At 37.0% G+C, this 19,004-nt stretch overlaps 1 protein-coding gene across 1 annotated transcript in view; it reads left to right on the plus strand.

Moving 5' to 3' along the window:
- ubr4 (ubiquitin protein ligase E3 component n-recognin 4) overlaps positions 1-18,188 on the plus strand; it is a 90,805-nt gene extending 72,617 nt beyond the window's left edge. The window contains 21 exon segments of the mRNA XM_056448882.1: positions 162-243; positions 320-493; positions 579-700; positions 788-985; positions 1,566-1,646; positions 1,734-1,821; positions 1,901-2,028; positions 2,125-2,232; positions 3,354-3,473; positions 3,565-3,755; positions 3,856-4,029; positions 4,572-4,671; positions 5,697-5,915; positions 6,008-6,121; positions 6,211-6,353; positions 8,791-8,916; positions 8,996-9,190; positions 11,869-12,093; positions 13,891-13,981; positions 14,072-14,234; positions 16,919-18,188. Of these exon segments, the coding sequence (XP_056304857.1) occupies positions 162-243; positions 320-493; positions 579-700; positions 788-985; positions 1,566-1,646; positions 1,734-1,821; positions 1,901-2,028; positions 2,125-2,232; positions 3,354-3,473; positions 3,565-3,755; positions 3,856-4,029; positions 4,572-4,671; positions 5,697-5,915; positions 6,008-6,121; positions 6,211-6,353; positions 8,791-8,916; positions 8,996-9,190; positions 11,869-12,093; positions 13,891-13,981; positions 14,072-14,234; positions 16,919-16,983 (2,907 nt within the window). The 3' untranslated portion in view covers positions 16,984-18,188.
- The last annotated feature ends 816 nt before the right edge of the window (positions 18,189-19,004 follow it).

The following is a 19,004-nucleotide window of genomic DNA, read 5'->3' on the forward strand; positions in this document are numbered from 1 at the left end:
TGAAGACTTTCATTAGTAGGTTCCGCTTTGTTTAGTTATGGTTGGGGGTGAACTCTGCACCACAGTGTCCCACTAGGAACTAGTTTAGACGTCTCAGTTCTGGGGCTGTACTATGAAAGAGTACAATTTCCTTTAAATTGCACTTTTGTTTTGATTTTCAGGAAATTGCTCATCTTCTTGCACTTGAAGAAGCCACACTGAGCACAGACTTACAGCAGGGATATGCACTCAAGAGCTTAACAGGTGAATTTTACTCATTTACTCATCAGGATCAGTAAGGTTTTAACAGCTTGTTTTAACACCTTCTATTCTTTCACAGGCCTGTTGTCCTCATTTGTGGAGGTGGAGTCAATAAAGCGTCACTTTAAGAGTCGGTTGGTAGGCACAGTTCTCAACGGCTACCTGTGCTTGAGGAAGCTGGTGGTCCAGAGAACCAAACTGATCGATGAAACCCAGGACATGCTGCTGGAGATGTTGGAAGACATGACTACAGGTCTCAGCCTTCAGCTCCAGGTCATCTTAGATGTTTCTGCATTATTAGAGACTCAATTGGCTCAATGCTTAATCTTCTTTTGTAGGAACCGAGTCTGAAACCAAAGCATTCATGGCTGTATGCATTGAAACTGCAAAGCGCTATAATCTGGATGATTATCGCACTCCCGTCTTTATCTTTGAGAGATTGTGTAGCATCATTTATCCAGTGAGTAGACTTTAGCTTATTGACATTTGCGTAAGATATTTGGATGATCTTAGCTTAAGCTAATTTCGCTTATCTGTGTCTGTGAAGGAGGAGAACGAGGTGACGGAGTTCTTTGTCACGCTGGAGAAAGACCCGCAACAGGAAGACTTCCTGCAGGGCCGGATGCCAGGAAACCCATATAGCAGTAATGAACCAGGCATCGGTCCTCTCATGAGGGATATCAAGAACAAAATCTGCCAGGATTGTGATCTAGTGGCACTGCTGGAGGACGACAGTGGCATGGAGGTATTAATGTCTGACAGTCCTCTGCCCTGAGGTTCTATTATGAATAATTCACTTAGCACTGAGTTGCATTATTTGAATTTTGAAGTCATTTTAAAACACATACTTGACCAAAAAATTGGTTTATTAAGAATTTATGGTCTGTTGCACAACAAGAGATTTCTTTTAGAATGAAATGGATACTTAAATTTAGCAAGGATTCGTTAAATTGATGAGAAGTAAATGCATATGAAAAAAGCCTTCTATTTTACGTAAACGTTGCCATTTAGCTTTATTTAGAAATCCTGAAGAAAGTAGATTTCTGTTTCCATAAAAGATATTAACCAGCATAACTGTTTTCAATGCTGGTGATAAATTTTTCTTGAGCCACAAATCAACATATAAGAATTATGTGACACTTCCGTAATGATTATATTTAAATATAGTCATTTCAAATTATCATAATATGTAGCAAAATTGCTATCTTTACTATATTTTAACTTCTTTTACATGGATGCATTTAGAAATAAACAATAAATATTGTTTTCACTCTGTTGTTTATTCCATTTATCCAAATTTATATTATTTTTATTGTTCTTTGCAGCTCCTTGTAAATAACAAGATTATTAGTTTGGATTTGTCTGTTGCTGAGGTCTATAAGAAGGTCTGGTGTCCAACCAATGAGGTGAGAAGTATGATAAATAATATTTTTTATTGTTGATGCATTTTGCTTTTCAATCATAGTTTAAAACTCTTGTTTGTTTTATTCAAGGGTGAGCCAATGAGGATCATCTACAGAATGAGGGGGCTTCTGGGAGATGCAACAGAGGAGTTTATTGAGTCTTTGGACTCAACTACAGGTTGGTGTTATTTCGCACTATTTATTTGACATTATTGTTTGTTTTTCCTTGTTTAACTCGTGCTTTTTCTACTGTGCAGATGAAGAGGAGGATGATGAGGAGGTTTATAAGATGGCTGGAGTGATGGCGCAGTGTGGAGGACTGGAGTGTATGCTGAACAGGCTCTCTGGAATCAAAGATTTCAAGCAGGGCAGGCACCTTCTCACAGTGAGTGTGACGTTCACCTTTTTAATTCTTCAGACTGTACAAAGAGCATGCGTGCAACCTTAAAGAACATTCTAATGATTGCGTTTTACTTTCTAGGTTCTTCTCAAATTGTTTAGTTACTGTGTTAAAGTGAAAATCAACAGGCAGCAGCTGGTCAAACCAGAGATGAACACACTAAATGTTATGTTGGGCACGCTCAATCTGGTAAGTAATGCACCTGAGAAATTGTTACTCGAGCTTATCAGATGCAATTTTTTTTATCTTAGTTTACTGGAATATAGGTCATGCTTTTAATTAGCTTAAACGTGTTGACACATTTTGAGGAGGGAAAAAATTACACTAGTCTAGAAATGTTTATGCCGTAATTGGCTGACCTTCCTGTGAACATTTAGATTTTCTAAATTAAAGTTAGATCACCTTCAGGCAATTCTAGCCAACAAGTTTCCAAAAAGACTTTTACTGCAAGGATTCATACAAATCACATTTAGTATCACATCAATTTGGTAACAACGAAGTTGAGTTGAGTTGCATGGATATATTTGCAGAAATAGCCCTAATTATATTGAATGTGTCAAAATTACCAATATATCTTTTATGGCAAAAAATAATCAGAATGTTAAGTATAACGGTCCTTGAAAAATGTAATATAATATTATAATTACACATTTGATTTGATTATGTGATTGATTGACACATATATTTACAAATTACACATTTGATTAGTAATATGCATTGCTAAGAAAATAATTTGGACAAATTTAAAGATGATTTTTCTCAGAATTTAAGTTTTTTGCACCCTCAGATTTTCATATAGTTTTATCTTGTTTATATTTTAAATCTTGTTTATTTTTGTATTTTCTTTTTTTTGTTTCAGGTTTATTTGACAGGGACAATGCACATTATTTATACAGAATGTACAATAAGTCTTAATTTTAAAAAGGCAATTTTGTAACTTCAGTCCCTGGATTGATATTAAAAATATAAAACAATTAATGAATACATAATAAATACAAGCTTAAAAAAAACATATAGTGCACATATAAAATATACTATACCTAAAACCAACAGATCAATATCCCCCTCATCTCACTCAACACATACATTCTCAAATGTCAGTAAAAAATAATAAAGAATTCTGTTGAATATGGCGTATGATAAATCTCAATTTTCAAAAATGGGCCTTTATGACTGGTCTTGTGGTCCAGGGTCACATATTGGTAAAAAATTTAAAGTGTGTTTGGCCCCTTTTCTGAAATAAATGATAAACTGTGACTTATTTTTCTGTAAAATATCGTATTTAATTGTAATTGAATTTTGTGTTTCAGGCATTGGTGGCCGAGCAGGAGAGCAAAGACAGTGGAGGAGCATCTATAGCAGAGCAGGTTCTCAGTATTATGGAAATCATCCTGGATGAGGCCAATGCTGAGACTGTGTCTGAAGACAAGGTCAGCGAGGTGTTTTGATTTATGCATTGAATATCAAAGCATGGAAGTGTGAGAGTTGTGTTGAGATCTGTCCATTGTGTTTCTCCTTCAGGGTAACCTGCTGCTGACCGGTGATAAGGACCAGCTGGTGATGCTGCTGGACCAGATCAACACCTTGTTTGTGCGTTCCAATCCCAGTGTCCTACAGGGGCTGCTCCGCATCATCCCTTACCTGTCCTTTGGTGAATTAGAAAAAATGCATATCCTGGTCGAGCGCTTCAAACCCTGCTGCAACTTCGACAAGTATGGAGTTTGGTTGTCTCTATAGTCTAGATCTTTGACTTGATCCTTTAAACAATGGAGAGTTTTTGTAGCTTTTCACTCATTTTGTTTTCTTATGCAGGTATGATGAGGAGCACAGTGCAGATGACAAGGTCTTTTTGGACTGTTTCTGTAAAATAGCTGCAGGAATCAAGAACAATAGTAATGGCCATCAGCTGAAGGACCTCATCTTACAAAAGGGCATCACCCAGAGTGCTCTGGACTATATGAAGAAGCAGATCCCCTGTGCTAAAAAGTATGCCTTAATCTACTATGTATTTATTATATTTAAATATATTTCATAGGGATGCATTGATTTTTGGCTACCGCCACAATTTAGTATGGTTATGGTACAATGTGAAGCTGCTTTCACACTGGACATGGAAAGCATTCCGCTAAGAAACCCATTCATTTCAATGGCTTAAAAAAAAAAAAATTCATATAATTATTTTTTTAATAATAAATGACTTCATATAGTGACCTTATATAGTGCATGTATATGTATTCATTTAGTCATTATATAATTTTGGAAACATAATTGTTAATTTTTTTACTTAATATTTGCAAACTAATACTTTTTACATTTCTTCCCATATTTAGAAATACATTATTGGTACTGTATCTATAATTATCTTTGAAACATGTTTCTAGATATATGAAATACACTATTGTATAATACATATAACAAACATTTTGTCTCAATTTCTTTTTATTGAAAAATTGACTAACTATGCAATGGAAAATAAATAACATTGTTGTTTTTGATGTGAGTGATTAACCTGAATAATTATTTTATAGCCTGGATGCAGATGTTTGGAAGAAATTCCTTGCTCGTCCAGCCCTTCCGTTTATCCTTAGACTGCTGCGTGGACTGGCCACCCAACACCCCCCTACACAGGTAAAACTTCCATTACTAGCTTTAAAGACCCCCTATTATGGGTTTTTAGAAATGACCTTCCATGCGGTGTCTAACACAGACGATAAACACTGTAGCAGATCCCGGTTGACTCATGTCATAAAGTCGCTGTGCTCTGAAGTGTGAGGGAAAGTTAGTGTTATTTTCCCTACCCAAAGATGAGGCTGTGAAGTGTCAGTGGTTGTAGTTTATTTATGCAAAAATGTCTCAGCATTATAGCCCCAGCCTTGTGCTGTGTTACCGTCATTTTTCTGACAAATGCTACAGCCATCTACATGCTTACAATAGGGCATTCGTCGGCCGTTTGTTTAAGTAAGGATCAGAAATGACTGATGATGTATGGCACTTTGTCAGAGCTTGACAGGATCTTTACAGTACACAGTTCATAGATCAGTTCCTTCCTCCATTTCACTAGTGTAAGTAACTTAAGTGCAATTAAAATGGTTGCCTCCTTGTTTACTTGTAACCGCTGCACGCAGCTTGTACTGTATCTGGTTAACAGTATATATTTGGATTTAAATGCATTTGCAAACTCACGATCCACAACTGTTTGTTGGTGCTATGGCCGCCGTAAGCATTTCCTACACACGTGTGGAGGTCAAGTCTTAAAATAGTTCAGCTTTTGCAATAGACTGGGTCATCGGACCAATCAACACAGATTAACATCGCGTTAAGAAAGGTTTTGGGAACAAATGAACAAATCATATGGGAGTCACTGGGATAATTAGATAAAAATAAATGCATGTTATTATTCAATTCAATTAATCTTTATTTGTATAGCACTTTTACAATGTAGATTGTGTCAAAGCAGCTTCACATTGAAGATTATAGTGAATATAAGACAATAAAAGTGTTTTTTGTCCTTGCATGCATATCAGTGCGATGTTGGAGACCTTCCAAACCAAAATATGACCTTTTTAATGCATAATAGGGGCTCTTTAATAATTTTTTTTCATTTAATATTCCTGTACACACACAATTTGCATAAATTGATCTCGTCCTTGTAGATGCTAATCGGAACAGATTCAATAACCAATTTGCACAAGCTGGAGCAGGTGTCCAGCGATGAGGGTATCGGCACTTTAGCAGAGAATCTTCTGGAGGCTCTGAGGGAGCATGCAGATGTGAACCTGAAAATCGATGCTGCAAGAAGAGAGACTCGCGCAGAGAAGAAGCGCATGGCCATGGCTATGAGGCAGAAAGCTCTCGGCACACTGGGAATGACAGTAAGTTTCAGATATCGATGCTGATACATGATGATCAAACCAGGAAAACAAAACCTCTTTTAACTGATGTCATCTTTCCTTCTTTATTTCAGACCAATGAGAAGGGTCAGGTGGTCACAAAGACATCTCTGCTTAAACAGATGGAGGAGCTCATCGAAGAACCAGGCTTGACTTGCTGCATTTGTAGAGAGGGCTACAAGTTCCAGGTCTATTTATTTACCATTTGTGTTTAAGTGTATTTTGGTTGGTTGTGTTGTTAACTATTAGCATTAACATTTTATTTTGTACCCCACAGCCGACAAAAGTTCTGGGCATCTACACTTTTACGAAGCGCGTGTCACTTGAAGAATTTGAGAACAAACCTCGCAAGCAGCAGGGCTACAGCACTGTCTCACACTTTAACATAGTCCACTATGACTGTCACCTTGCTGCTGTCAGGTACGTGGACCTATTAACAATTTCTAAAATTACTCTATTAATTAAATTACTTTTTATACCATACATAAAAATATGCACATGCAGTGTGTTTATGTGTATGTATTTCTAGAATAAAAAACACTATAATGTAAAACTGTATGTATTTGTTATATTTTGATCTATTTTGTTAATTCATAAATGCCTTAGTTACTTTTATACAATAGAAATACTTGTGTTTTAAGCTTGTTAAAAGTAAAAAATGAATACAGTGGTCTCTCATTTATTGCGGAAGTTACATTCAAAAAGTAGCCCGCGATAGGTGAAATCCATGAAGTAAACAGCTTTATTGTTTTAATTATTATAGATGTTTTAAGGAAGTAAAACCCCTCAATACACACTTTCTACACATTTATCAGACAGGCATTAACATTTTCACACTTTTCTCTCTTGTTTAAACAAGATCTCAAAAGTTCAAACTTTGAGAAAAGTCCAGAACTTTAGTAATATAGAATTAAACTAAAGATCAAACCTGTTGTCAGGCACAAACATTCATTGCTGTCAACAATGTGTGCAATTAGTGCGGGATAACATTGGCGTGCAGCGCAATGTTTTTTTCCCTGCTGTCACTGATCCACAAAGCGAAAGCAGACTCCATCCTTAAGAGGGTCACAGCAGATGACAGCTGGAAGTAAATACGGATGTGCACATTCGCATGTTATTTAAAATATTATTATTTAGATGCCACTGGTTCGGCAGAAATATGAAGAGTCATAGCTGAGCACCACAGACAGCTGCCGACTTGCGGCGCCGGTGTGCGTACAAAGAAACCTATGTTTGCGTGGCACTGCACATCCAGTGTGTCACCCTCTTTACGATGGTTTTGCTGCAGACAGTTACAACCTCTTTTGTATCTTTGTTAAAACTCACACTGCTAGCAATGGAAGATTTATGTTAATTCGGCAAGCTGAACGCATTCTGTACTGTATGAGACATGGAGGAGATTGATTGACAATAGTCTACAGCCAATTAGGATGCAGAACACAGTGTGCTGTTAAAAAAAAAAAGCATGTCAAATTGCACAAAAAACATAAATCAAGATACTGCGAAAGGTGAATCATGTTATAGCAGGGGACCAGGGGCGTCGCTAGACCCGATTCACTGGGGCACGTGCCCCAGTAAAAATCTCCAGTGCCCCAGTAAATGCATTGAGATATGATTTACTTCATATGCAAGTGTATTTATTAAGAGTGGTAATTCAGAAGTAAAGACGTTATTCTCTATGTGCAACCGAACCAACGCTGGTAAAAGCAATGTAATCAAAAAGCAAACTGACGCATCTCCGTGCATGTGCGCAGAGAACACGCGCGCCCCTCGCACGCGCAGCTCTTCTTCTGAGAGTCCCGGCAGTAAACATGCGTGCCAAAAAAGCAGGCTACCTGCTTGTTACGCGCCGCTCATGCGTTGTAAAACCGGCATAAAAGCCTTTTTTGTTTAGCTAGTCGACAAAACTAAAGTTTAAACAATATGATGGTGATCTTACTAAGCATGCCTCCTCATAGATTTTTTGTATGAAGCAAAAAGGAGGGATGACTAGTCAAGGAGGTAAGACTTAAACCTAATTCTCTGCCATGTGTCAAGTCTAAGACGGCAGATAATTCTATAACACATCTGTTTTTGTATTTTATTGAATTGTCTATAGAATTTCATTCAAATAAAATTAATATTAATGCAAAAGTAATTTCTTAAATGATCTCAGCATATCACTCCAGTTGTCTTAACATTGTTTTCCAGTTACATTTAAGATTATTTTGAAGAATAATTGTATTATAGTAAGAAAACTTTTATTTATAGTAAATATAATATACATATGTATGTATGTATGTGTGTGTGTGTATATATATATATATATATATATATATATATATATATATATATATATATATATATATATATATATATATATATACATACTATAAAATATACATACTATAAAATATACACTATATATGCAGTGTATTTATATAGATAGTGTATTTATATATAGATAGTGTATTTATATATATATTTATAGTGTATTTTTATATATATATATATAGTGTGTTAATATATATATATATATATAGTGTGTTAATATATATATATATATATATATATATATATATATATATATATATATATATATATATATATATACACCATATATATACACCATATATATACACCATATATATATATATATATATATATACACCATATATATATAGTGTATATTGGCGAGGGTGGGGGGTACGTGCCCTAGTAGAGCTTTATGTCTAGCAACGCCACTGCAGGGGACCACTGAATATATAATACTATATATGCATCTATTCATATCAAATACATGACTTCAAATGTAATTATAAAAATGGGAAATGTATTGTTTAATATATAATTTTCCTTCTCTTTGTATCTGGGTCAGGCTTGCTAGAGGGCGTGAGGAATGGGAGAGTGCTGCACTACAAAATGCCAACACAAAATGCAATGGGCTTCTTCCAGTATGGGGGCCACACGTGCCCGAATCTGCCTTTGCCACATGCCTGGCAAGGTATGTTCTGCATGCCTTTTGATTAAACCTATCCTGTAATAGTTAGAGGATTGTAACCTTGTTTTATACCATTTTACAGGCACAACACATATCTGCAAGAGTGCACAGGGCAAAGGGAACCCACGTACCAGCTCAACATTCATGACACCAAGCTGCTGTTCCTGCGTTTTGCAATGGAGCAATCCTTCAGTGTGGACACAGGAGGAGGAGGACGAGAGAGCAACATCCACCTCATCCCTTACATCATTCACACAGTCCTCTATGTCCTCAACACGTATGTTACACAAAGATCTTCTGCATTTTTCAGATGTTATGTTTTTTTGAAGTGCCCCTAAAATCAAAATGATTCCTATTTTTAGTTAGTGTCAATTTAAGCTGTGGCAAAAATTTGTTCGAGAAATCGATTCTGCAGAGATTTTCAAAATGCCTTACTGTATCACAACAGATGGCCCTCTAGGCTAGTTTTTAACCACACACTAAAATGATTACAAGTAAAAGTGCTTATGCCTTTAGTAGTTCATGCGAGTTGTTTTTTATGTCAAAGCATTCAAGTACAGACACAGCTCACTATGAACACTCTTGGAATACTTTCCTAACTTTATTAATGATTATATTAGTTTCAAGTGAAAGACATGCACTATAGGTAAATTGGGCAAGCTAAATTGTCTGTAGTGTATGTGTGGGAATTCGTGTATATGGGTGTTTCCCACTGATGGGTTGCAGCTGGAAAGCATCCTCTGTGTAAAACATATGCTGGATAAGTTAGCGGTTCATTCCACTGTGGCGACCCAGATTAATAAAGGGACTAAGCCAAAAAGAAAATGAATGAATGGATGGATGGATGCAAGCAGAGTATGGCGCCATCTGCTGCACAGAATCAAATTTTCACCACAGTTTTAATATCGATGGCAGTTTTTAAGCTAGTGTGCTTAAAACAGGGACACATTTTGCTTTCACAAGATATAACCATTGAGAGCCTGCATTTTCCCAGTTCTACCAATATGGATCAATGATTTGACATTATCAATTTTTATTATCACATCATCTTGTCATCAGATCTTCTGACCAATTAAATACTCTCGACACTCTTTACATAGTCACTGCTGTTTTGTTGGTTCGCACAGCTAAAGTGTTTTTACACAAGCAAAAGAAAGACATTGTGGTTAGTAGAAGTCCAGACTGTCTTCTCATTGAATTCTCATTGAATAACGCAAAATGAAACCGTCTTTCAGGAAATCGCAGCAGTAAAGTTAGCGCAACTATAGCGATAATCCCACTCGCTTTAACAGCTCAAATATACTTCTGCGTTGAGTGATCGCCGTTACCCACGAGGCATGCCGTTCTGTTTTCTGTTGCTCTGCAATAATATTTCAGAAATGCTAGCTGGCAGTGGGTTATTATGTTATTCGGTGTTCTTGGCGGGTGTTTTTAATGCTACCCTATGCCGAGTTTTGACTGCACGATTTTCAAAGTAGTCGTGTCACAAATGTTTTCACACTGCATAACTATCTGTGGTAGCGTTACGACTCTGCTGTGTTTACACTGCAAAATGGATCGGCGACAGGGGGTTTCACACTTCATGTCTTTACAATAGGAAGAATCACTGACAACTTTGTCTTTGTCTGCATACTACGTCTCACAATCAAACACACGCGAGAAGTGACATGAACACAAAGCAAGGTCATGTCAGGAAAGAAGCCTTTTCGGCTAGAAATTGTACTTCTTTTGCTCACCTGGCTTTTGAAGGGAATTAACAATTTCTCTTCAGCTTTTTTCTTTTTCCACCCGGTTATGGTATTTCTCAGATGACACGTCAAACAGACACTGGTCCTCCTGCCAAATTTCCACTGGTTTTTCCTCCAATTCTTGGGTTCAAATAGACTGAAAAGAAGCCCTTTATAAATTCTCCCCAAACTGGTGCCGGCCTGCAGATACCCATACTAGTGCATTCTGCTCTCTTTTTAGCTGTGGGTATGACGCCGACAGGTCCAAATATCTTAGCATGCCAAACATCTCATCGGTGATTCTCTCAGATCGTGTCTTTGATAGTTCACATTGTGTGATTGTTACTCACGTGAACGAGCACAGATTTACCTGTGATTTCTCAAAACCTGTTGGCGAATCAAAATCGGGGCTTAAATCATCCAGTCTGAACTTGGCATTACACCCCATTCACACGAGGCGTCAGCTTCAACGCTTCCCATTCACTTTGAATGGGTGACGTCAGGCGTTGCCGAACTGCATTGTGGATCCGTCGGCGCCGCTTCAGAGGCGTTGCTCGCTGCAGAAGTTGGGACATGCTCAACTTTTCAAGCCCCGACAAAAGCGTCAGCCAATCAGATCGCAGTATGCAAATGCACCAGCTCAGGCAGTGGCCTATTGCTGACTAATTTCATTGGTTGACGCTGCTATGATGATCGCATCAGCCCTAACTTCAGACATGCCCTCTGTCAAGCGTTGATGCTGAAGCCCTATGTGAATGGGGCGTTACTGTACAAGTAGCTCAAACTCGCTCAATCCAAGGTGGCAACCAGCTAACAACTTTAATCTTAAAGTAAACGCAAAACAAATGTTTGCATATGGAGCTTAACACTTGTTAAACCGTAGCTCCGCCTTTGCGGCTCTCGTCCCCCCTACGTGTCAACAAAATGTGTACTTACATTTTTTGAGAGGTGCGTGTCAGCATTGGCTGTTTTATGAGATAGGAGGAGCTTCTCAATAGGCTCCGCCTTATCTTCATGTTTTCATTGAAATTAAGTCACTGCATATGTCAAGCCACTACAGGATGGCGGAGCTGTCATATAAACAAAATGCTATTGGCTGTTTTATAAAATGGGAGGAGCTTCTCAAAATGCCCAACCCTGTCTTCATGTTTCTGTTGAAATTAAGTCACACCTTGAATAAAACTGCACATTTCAGGAGACCTTTAAGCTCTTTTTATTTTCTCTTCAGAACAAGGGCCACATCAAGAGAGGAGAAGAATCTGCAGAGCTTCTTGGAGCAGCCCTGTGAGAAGTGGATGGAGACGTCGTACGAGGTGGACGGGCCGCATTACTTCACCATATTAGCCATGCACATCCTGCCGCCCGAGCGCTGGAGGGCGACTCGGGTGGACATCTTGCGAAGGCTGCTGGTCACGGCTCATGCCCGCAAGGTCTCACCAGGGGGTGCTAACAAGTAAGGGAGCAAAGCATGACTCGGCACGTGTCAGAGCTTGAACATTAAAGAGCTTGTAGAAGCGTGTGCTGTGCTTTATGTGCTTAGAGCATCTATTTTTGGGTTTTGGCAAGTGTTTTGTGCTTACTCAGGCTGCTTACATTGGCTGTAAGCAGTACTATAGTATGCCTGGAGAACTGATGAAAGGTTGTGTCAGGCAAGGCTTCAGTTAGGTGTGTCAGATGACTGGAGTGTTTCAGAATGTTTTATAATCATTTAAAAATGGTAATAATTGTAATAGTTCATATTTTAACTAGGTTTGTCATTGTCTCAGAAAATAACTTGCATTATTTAGCTAACTAGTATGTTTCAGCTTGTTTATTATAATTAGTTATTACTATAATATATCTAGAATGAAAACACTAAATTAATCAGTAAGCTATGAATATTTAAAGTCGTTATAAAGTTGTTCACTTTAGCAATGAAAGAATAAAAGGGTTAATTGAGTTAAATATTAATAGTTATTTTGTATAAAAAGGACTAATTATGTTTATTAATTAATATAAACATGTTTTTATTGTTTATAGTTTATGTTGCTGAGATAACTTACAGTTTGAACCAAAAGAATGACCAGTCTGTCAGATGAAGAAGAGCCGGAGACAGAGATTCAAATAAATAAAGTTTGCTGAAGATAGTTTGCAGTTTAATTAGCAGAAGCCAGCTTCAACACTCGCTATGAGTTCCTATGCCGCTCTGCTTACAATCATAAATCAACATCAGTTATACTCTCACATAACATTATTAACTGCGTCACACATGTAGGTGTTTTAGCCTGATTTTTAAAATACAGATAGACTAGGAAAGTTTCCACGTGGGTGTGTACGTAAACTTCTGAACAATATCTTAATATCTCAGGCATTCAAATGTCAGACATCCACTGGAGTGTTTAGAGCTGACCTCAGACCTGTGAAAAGGATCCACAATCGAATAGAACACACACACACACACACTCAAAGTACAATCTGTTTCTTACCCAAGGCTGAGTGTACTCTCAGCCATCTTTAAACCTGGTTAAAACTGCATTCCTACATTCAGGCTGTTTTATTTTTACCACACAAAGTCTATAATGAATAAAAAGGAAAATCTCTTTAAACAGAATTAACACATAATAGTAATATCAAAATTACTTTAGACAGTATTAACACATAACGATAGAAAATGGTTGTTTTCAATCATCGAGCCCTTCAGTTCCACTCGAGGTCTCCATGACCTCTGACCTGGTTTGGTGGCTCCTGAAAATAGTTACAGAGAGACAGGCAAATGCACTGAACATTCTTATATTATGTTAAACAATGTGTTAACTTTTATTTATTAGTCAAAATCATTTCAAGCTTAAATACTGATTCTAATAATCATATAATAAAGTTACGAGAAAAAGGATGAACGTTGAATCATGCTAGGATGGATTGGAAGGCAGAAATCGGAATCCATTAATGTATTACAGTTATGTAGCTGTTAAACATTTTAAAGTATGATTTTACCAATAATGAATTTGAGTTTATGGCATTTTTAGAGCACTTTTTAAAATAAATGAAACCGTTCACCTTGTATTAACTCAAATCCAACTTTTGATGGTGTAATGCTAAAGGTAGAATTTAACATTAATGAATATTGTAGGAGTATAGTTACTTCTTGTTAGTTTAACTAATATTTTATCAGATGTTACTATTTATTTAATTTTTTTACTAACTGTTCTTGATTTGGATAATATTAGTCTGGTAAGTGCTTTAATATCATATTTGATTTTGCTCAATTCAGGCTCACAGACAAAGCAGTGAAGGAGTATGCAGTTTACCGCTCACCACTTCTCTTCTGGGGTCTGGTGGATCTTATCTATGATATGTTCAGGGTATGAGGATCTCCTTTTTTTCCACTCTTTCTATTAACATAATTTCTAATAAGTGAAGTCTGATGTCAATCTCCAATGTTCCCACAACAGAAAGTGCCCACCAGTAACACAGAGGGAGGCTGGTCCTTCTCACTCGCAGAGTACATAAGGCACAATGACATGCCTATCTATGAGGCTTCCGAAAGGGTGTTGAGGGCTTTCCAGGATGAGCTCATGCCTGCTGAATCCTTTTCAGAGTTCCTGGATGTCGTAGGTCAGACACTTAAACAAAACCCTAAATCCTATTTACTGTACACAAAGCTAAGTATATCCAAATGGTTCATATTGAAAATTATATCAAAATATCACGTCTAGCCATAACAACTCCTGAAAATTGATGCATTTATCAGCCAAACAAGAACAAGAAACTTTAAATGATAGTTCAAAACTGAACATTTTATTATCATTTATTCATACTTGTTACAAACCTGTTTGTCTTTTTTTCTTCTGTTGAACACAAAACAAGATATTTTGAAGAAAGCTGGAAACATGTAATAAAACAGGAAACCACTTTAAAGCTTAAAATGGCCCACTCTTTAATAGTTTTTAAATCTTTGTTTTCCTTGGCTTTTAACATGTATTGATCTGTTGATTTTCATATGAGTTTAAAATCTATCTGCCCATGATATGTTGAGCAATAACAGTATTGTTATTTCTATTTCTTGGTCTTATATTGCTCATATTTTCTTTTTATGTACAGCATTAAATTGGGCAGCCCCCAGATGTTTTGAAGGTGCTTTAAAATTAAACTAAACAGCCAATTTAAAAATAGTATTAAAATAAAAACAAATAAAAAAATGCAACACTAGTATAACCTTGGAAAGAACCAGGCAAGTGATTTAAATATGAAAGCAATGTAAACGTGGATGACGTATGTGTATGAACGTCTGAAACATAGTGAACATCTAAAAATGACATCTGTAAATATTGAATTATCTGAATAAGTCATTTTTCATATTATTTTTCAAGTTGACAAAGCATATGTTTGAGACCTTTGCCAGCATCTCATGCTTCTTTTCTGTTTTTGACTTAAGTGTACAGGGTGTTTGCAGATCCTTAAAAAGTCTTAAATTTCAGAATATAAAGATAAGGCCTTAGTTAGTCTAATATGCTTTTCAAAGTTCTTAATGCATTGCAACTGACGGTAAAGAACTTAAAATCTTTATCTATTTGTCACCAAGAAATCAAGATAAACAACAAGAATAAAATAAACATCCATGGGGATTTCGGTTACACAAGCAAATTTCGTAAGCATTATCCTCAAAAATAGCTTTTGACAGCTGCATCAACCTGCATGTTAGCAAATAAAGAACTAGAGATGGACCCATCGACTGGACAGGGACCGCAATCGTCTGTTTTCTTGCATGACTGGCCTGACTGGCGATTCTGCTGCATCCCAGTTATTATTAATATTAGTTATTATTAGTCAGTTCAAAGACTGTTTTCAGATTTTAACTCTTTCTATATATGTTAGAGTGTTAAAAATGGTAATAATTTTTTATTTTTTGGTAAATTTGGTACTATAAAATTATACTATACAATTGGTTTTAAATTTCATTCTACACTCACTTTATTTTATACACGCCACTTTATTAGGTACACCTTTCTAGTACCAGGTTGGACCCCCCTTTGCCTTCAGAACTGCTTTAATCCTTCGTGGCATAGACTCAACAAGGTACTGGAAAAATTTCTCAGAGTATGGTCCATATTGACATAATAGCATCATACATTTGCTGCAGATTTGTTGGCTGCACATCCATGATGCCAATCTCCTGTTCCACAACATCCCATTGGTGCTCTATTGGATTGATATCTGGTGATATCAGTGAACATGACTCATTATCATGTTCAAGAAACCAGTCTGAGATGATTTGCGCTACATGGCGCGTTATCCTGCTGAAAGGAGCCATCAGAAGATGGGTACACTGTGGTCATAAAGGGATGGACATGGCCAGCAACAATACTCAGGTAGGCTGTAGCGTGGACACGATGCTCGATTGGTACTAATGGACCTACAGTGAGCCAAGAAAATATCCCCCATCTCATTACACCACCACCACCAGCCTGAACCCTTGATACAAGGCTTGATGGATCAATGCTTTTATGTTGTTGATGCCAAATTCTGACACTACAATCCGAATATCGCAGCAGAAATTGAGACTCATCTGACCAGGCAACATTTCTCCAATCTTCTATCATCCAATTTTGGTGAGCCTCTGTGAATTGTAGCCTCAGTTTCCTGTTCTTAGCTGACAGGAGTGGCACCGCCACTCCGCGTCAAGGTTCAACGTGTTCAGAGATGCTCTTCTGCATACCTCAGTTGTAACAAGAGGTTATTTGAGTTACTGTTGCTTTTCTATCAGCTGGAACCAGTCTGGCCATTCTCCTCTGATCTCTGGAATCAACAAGGCATTTACACCCACAAAACTGCCACTCAGTGGATAATTTCTGTTTTTCGGACCATTCTCTGTAAACCCTAGAAATGTTGTGCGTGAAAATCCCAGTAGATCAGCAGTTTCTGAAAAACTTAGACCACAAACAACCATTCCACGTTCAAAGTCACTTAAATCACGTTTCCTCCCCATTCTGATGCTCGGCTTGAACTTCAGCAGATCATCTTGACCATGTCTACATGGCTAAATGCAGTTACTGCCATGTGATTGGCTGATTACAAATTTGCGTTAACAAGCAGTTGGTGTACCTAATAAAGTGGCCAGTGAGTGTACGTGTTATTAAAAAGGTCTTAAATTTAACTCTTAGAAACCTGCAGATACCCTGGTATACTTTAACCAGGTAAACAAAAATAATTCTTAATCAAATCTTCAGGATGATTCTTCTTCTTTTTTTTGCCACATTGCCCAACAGAATGTTAACCTTTTGTCTTGACTCCTTTTCCAGGGCTTCTGTCAGACATCCCAGATCCGGACGCCTTCCTGCAGGACCTGTTGAACTCTGTGCCCTGATGGCACTCATTTATGCACCTCATTCATGGACTGGTGAGCGCTCTGTCCAGTGCAGGTGTTCCTTAAACACAGAGTCTGTCCGCCTCCCGGACACTGCCAATGGCAACTCCAAAGGGACACCTTTCAATCGGGGCCCAGGCTCCCAAAAAGTTCTATCAGCTCGCATACACACTCATTCACCTCCACCTGTGCTCCCGACCTCCGCGTGGGTTCATTCAGTCATAACTCTCTCCTAAACAAAAAAGTGACGTGTAGCCTGACGAGTTCATGCGCATTTATTCTAAAAAAAAATAACAAAAACAAAAAATGGTTTTGTAATGCCTAACAAACACAAACGCACCATGCTGTTTTTTGCAGGTAATCTGGTTGGGAATTATTTCATCAACAATCTTCAAGGCTTTTATTTGTCCCTTTTTCGATTCCATTTCTCACTCGTTCTAAAAATTGGCCCAAAGCTACAGATTCACTCAAATGAGAACTAATCTCTCGTTGTCTTGTTCTGTGTTATTTTTTTGTTTTTTGCAGTGGTGTTCAATGAATTGTTTGCAGTTTGTGTGAGAGACCAGGCCTGGTTTTGTGATGCGATGCAAGTGTGTGATGGTTGTTTATTTGTTTTGTTTTTTTCCATGTGTAAATGGTTAAAGAGTGAGATGAAAGCTTGTTTAGTGTGTTATTCCCCCGTGACGTGCAAATAATTTTCTGATTTGTAAAGGGTTTTACCTGCGTCAACAATGAAACTCAAAGATAAAGAGAATAAAAAAGGGCCTGCATATTTATTTTGGGAGCTTTTTTTCCACTTTTTCTTTTCAGTTGGGTTTTTGTGTGTTTGCTCAAAAACAACAACGTGATACTAAATTTCTTTTTTTGTTTGTCTTCCACGTGACCGTAATTCTCTCGGTAATATTCCGCAAATTAAACATTTTTCCCCCAGAGCTAGTTGTGCCTCTGGTAAGCAAGGTGCCACTGAGAAGAGTCTCAGTGATTTTGAGTTTATTCTTACAATATAAACACACACACACACACACACACACCTGCGAGAAGGTGTTCTTGAGCTGAATGCATGGTGTGAAGTTTGTTTAAAAAAAAGAAAATGAGAAAAATCCCAGTTAGTGTTTATTCGCCTATTCCCGCTGCTACAATGTTCAACTGTTGCTGAATGTCTGCTTTTTGAATTAGCTCAACTTAATAAAGCTGTAAGAATACCATATCTGGCTCAATGTGTCATCTAAGCACCGTTATTTTGGTATTATTTAAACAATATTATATTATTTAATATTTTAAAATATATATATTTATATATTCTCAGTTTTCTTTTGTCATTTTGTTTATATTTTAGTATTTCATCTTAAACTTTGACTTCTAAACGTTTCTGTTTTTAATCAAATTAATTTTCTATAATGTGCTGTATAGTTTATCAATTTCAGTTTACATTTCAGACCTTTTTTTGTTATTAATTGTAATAATGCAGTGAGATTTGTTTTCATAATGAGTCTGAAAGTACACCGAGATCTGATCACGCCGTCATCCAATCCATCTGGAAAGACATGAAGAAATCGAAAACACTGAGCAAATGTCTTTTGAGACACTTTAAGAAACCTGTCTGCAAAGCTACAGTGCTGAAGTTTTAGGCACTTGTGTGAAATTTTACACTGTAAAATGTGGATACCTTCAAAAATAATGTTGTAAATGAAGAGTTCAGATGCAAAAACCTCTAAGTGCTGTCTGAAATCTCCATCGAAACTAAACGTTTTTCTCAGCTTCCTTTGTTTATGTAGAGATATTTCACTTTAAAGAGCAGGAAAAGGACATATTCTTTGCCATAAAAGTGTTATGACTGAACAAACACACAGAAGGCTGATAAAGTGCTCATTTTAGTGGAAAAATTCAGATGGCATTTAGAGGTTTTTGCATCTAAACTCTTCAAATATACATTTATAAATTAGCATGTATGAAATAAATTATATCTACATTTCTTATAAAACTAAGGCTTTTTTCATGTCTTTAACACACTACAACGAATA

This window comes from Danio aesculapii, chromosome 23 (genome assembly GCF_903798145.1).
Source record: "Danio aesculapii chromosome 23, fDanAes4.1, whole genome shotgun sequence".
Lineage (NCBI taxonomy): Eukaryota > Metazoa > Chordata > Actinopteri > Cypriniformes > Danionidae > Danio > Danio aesculapii.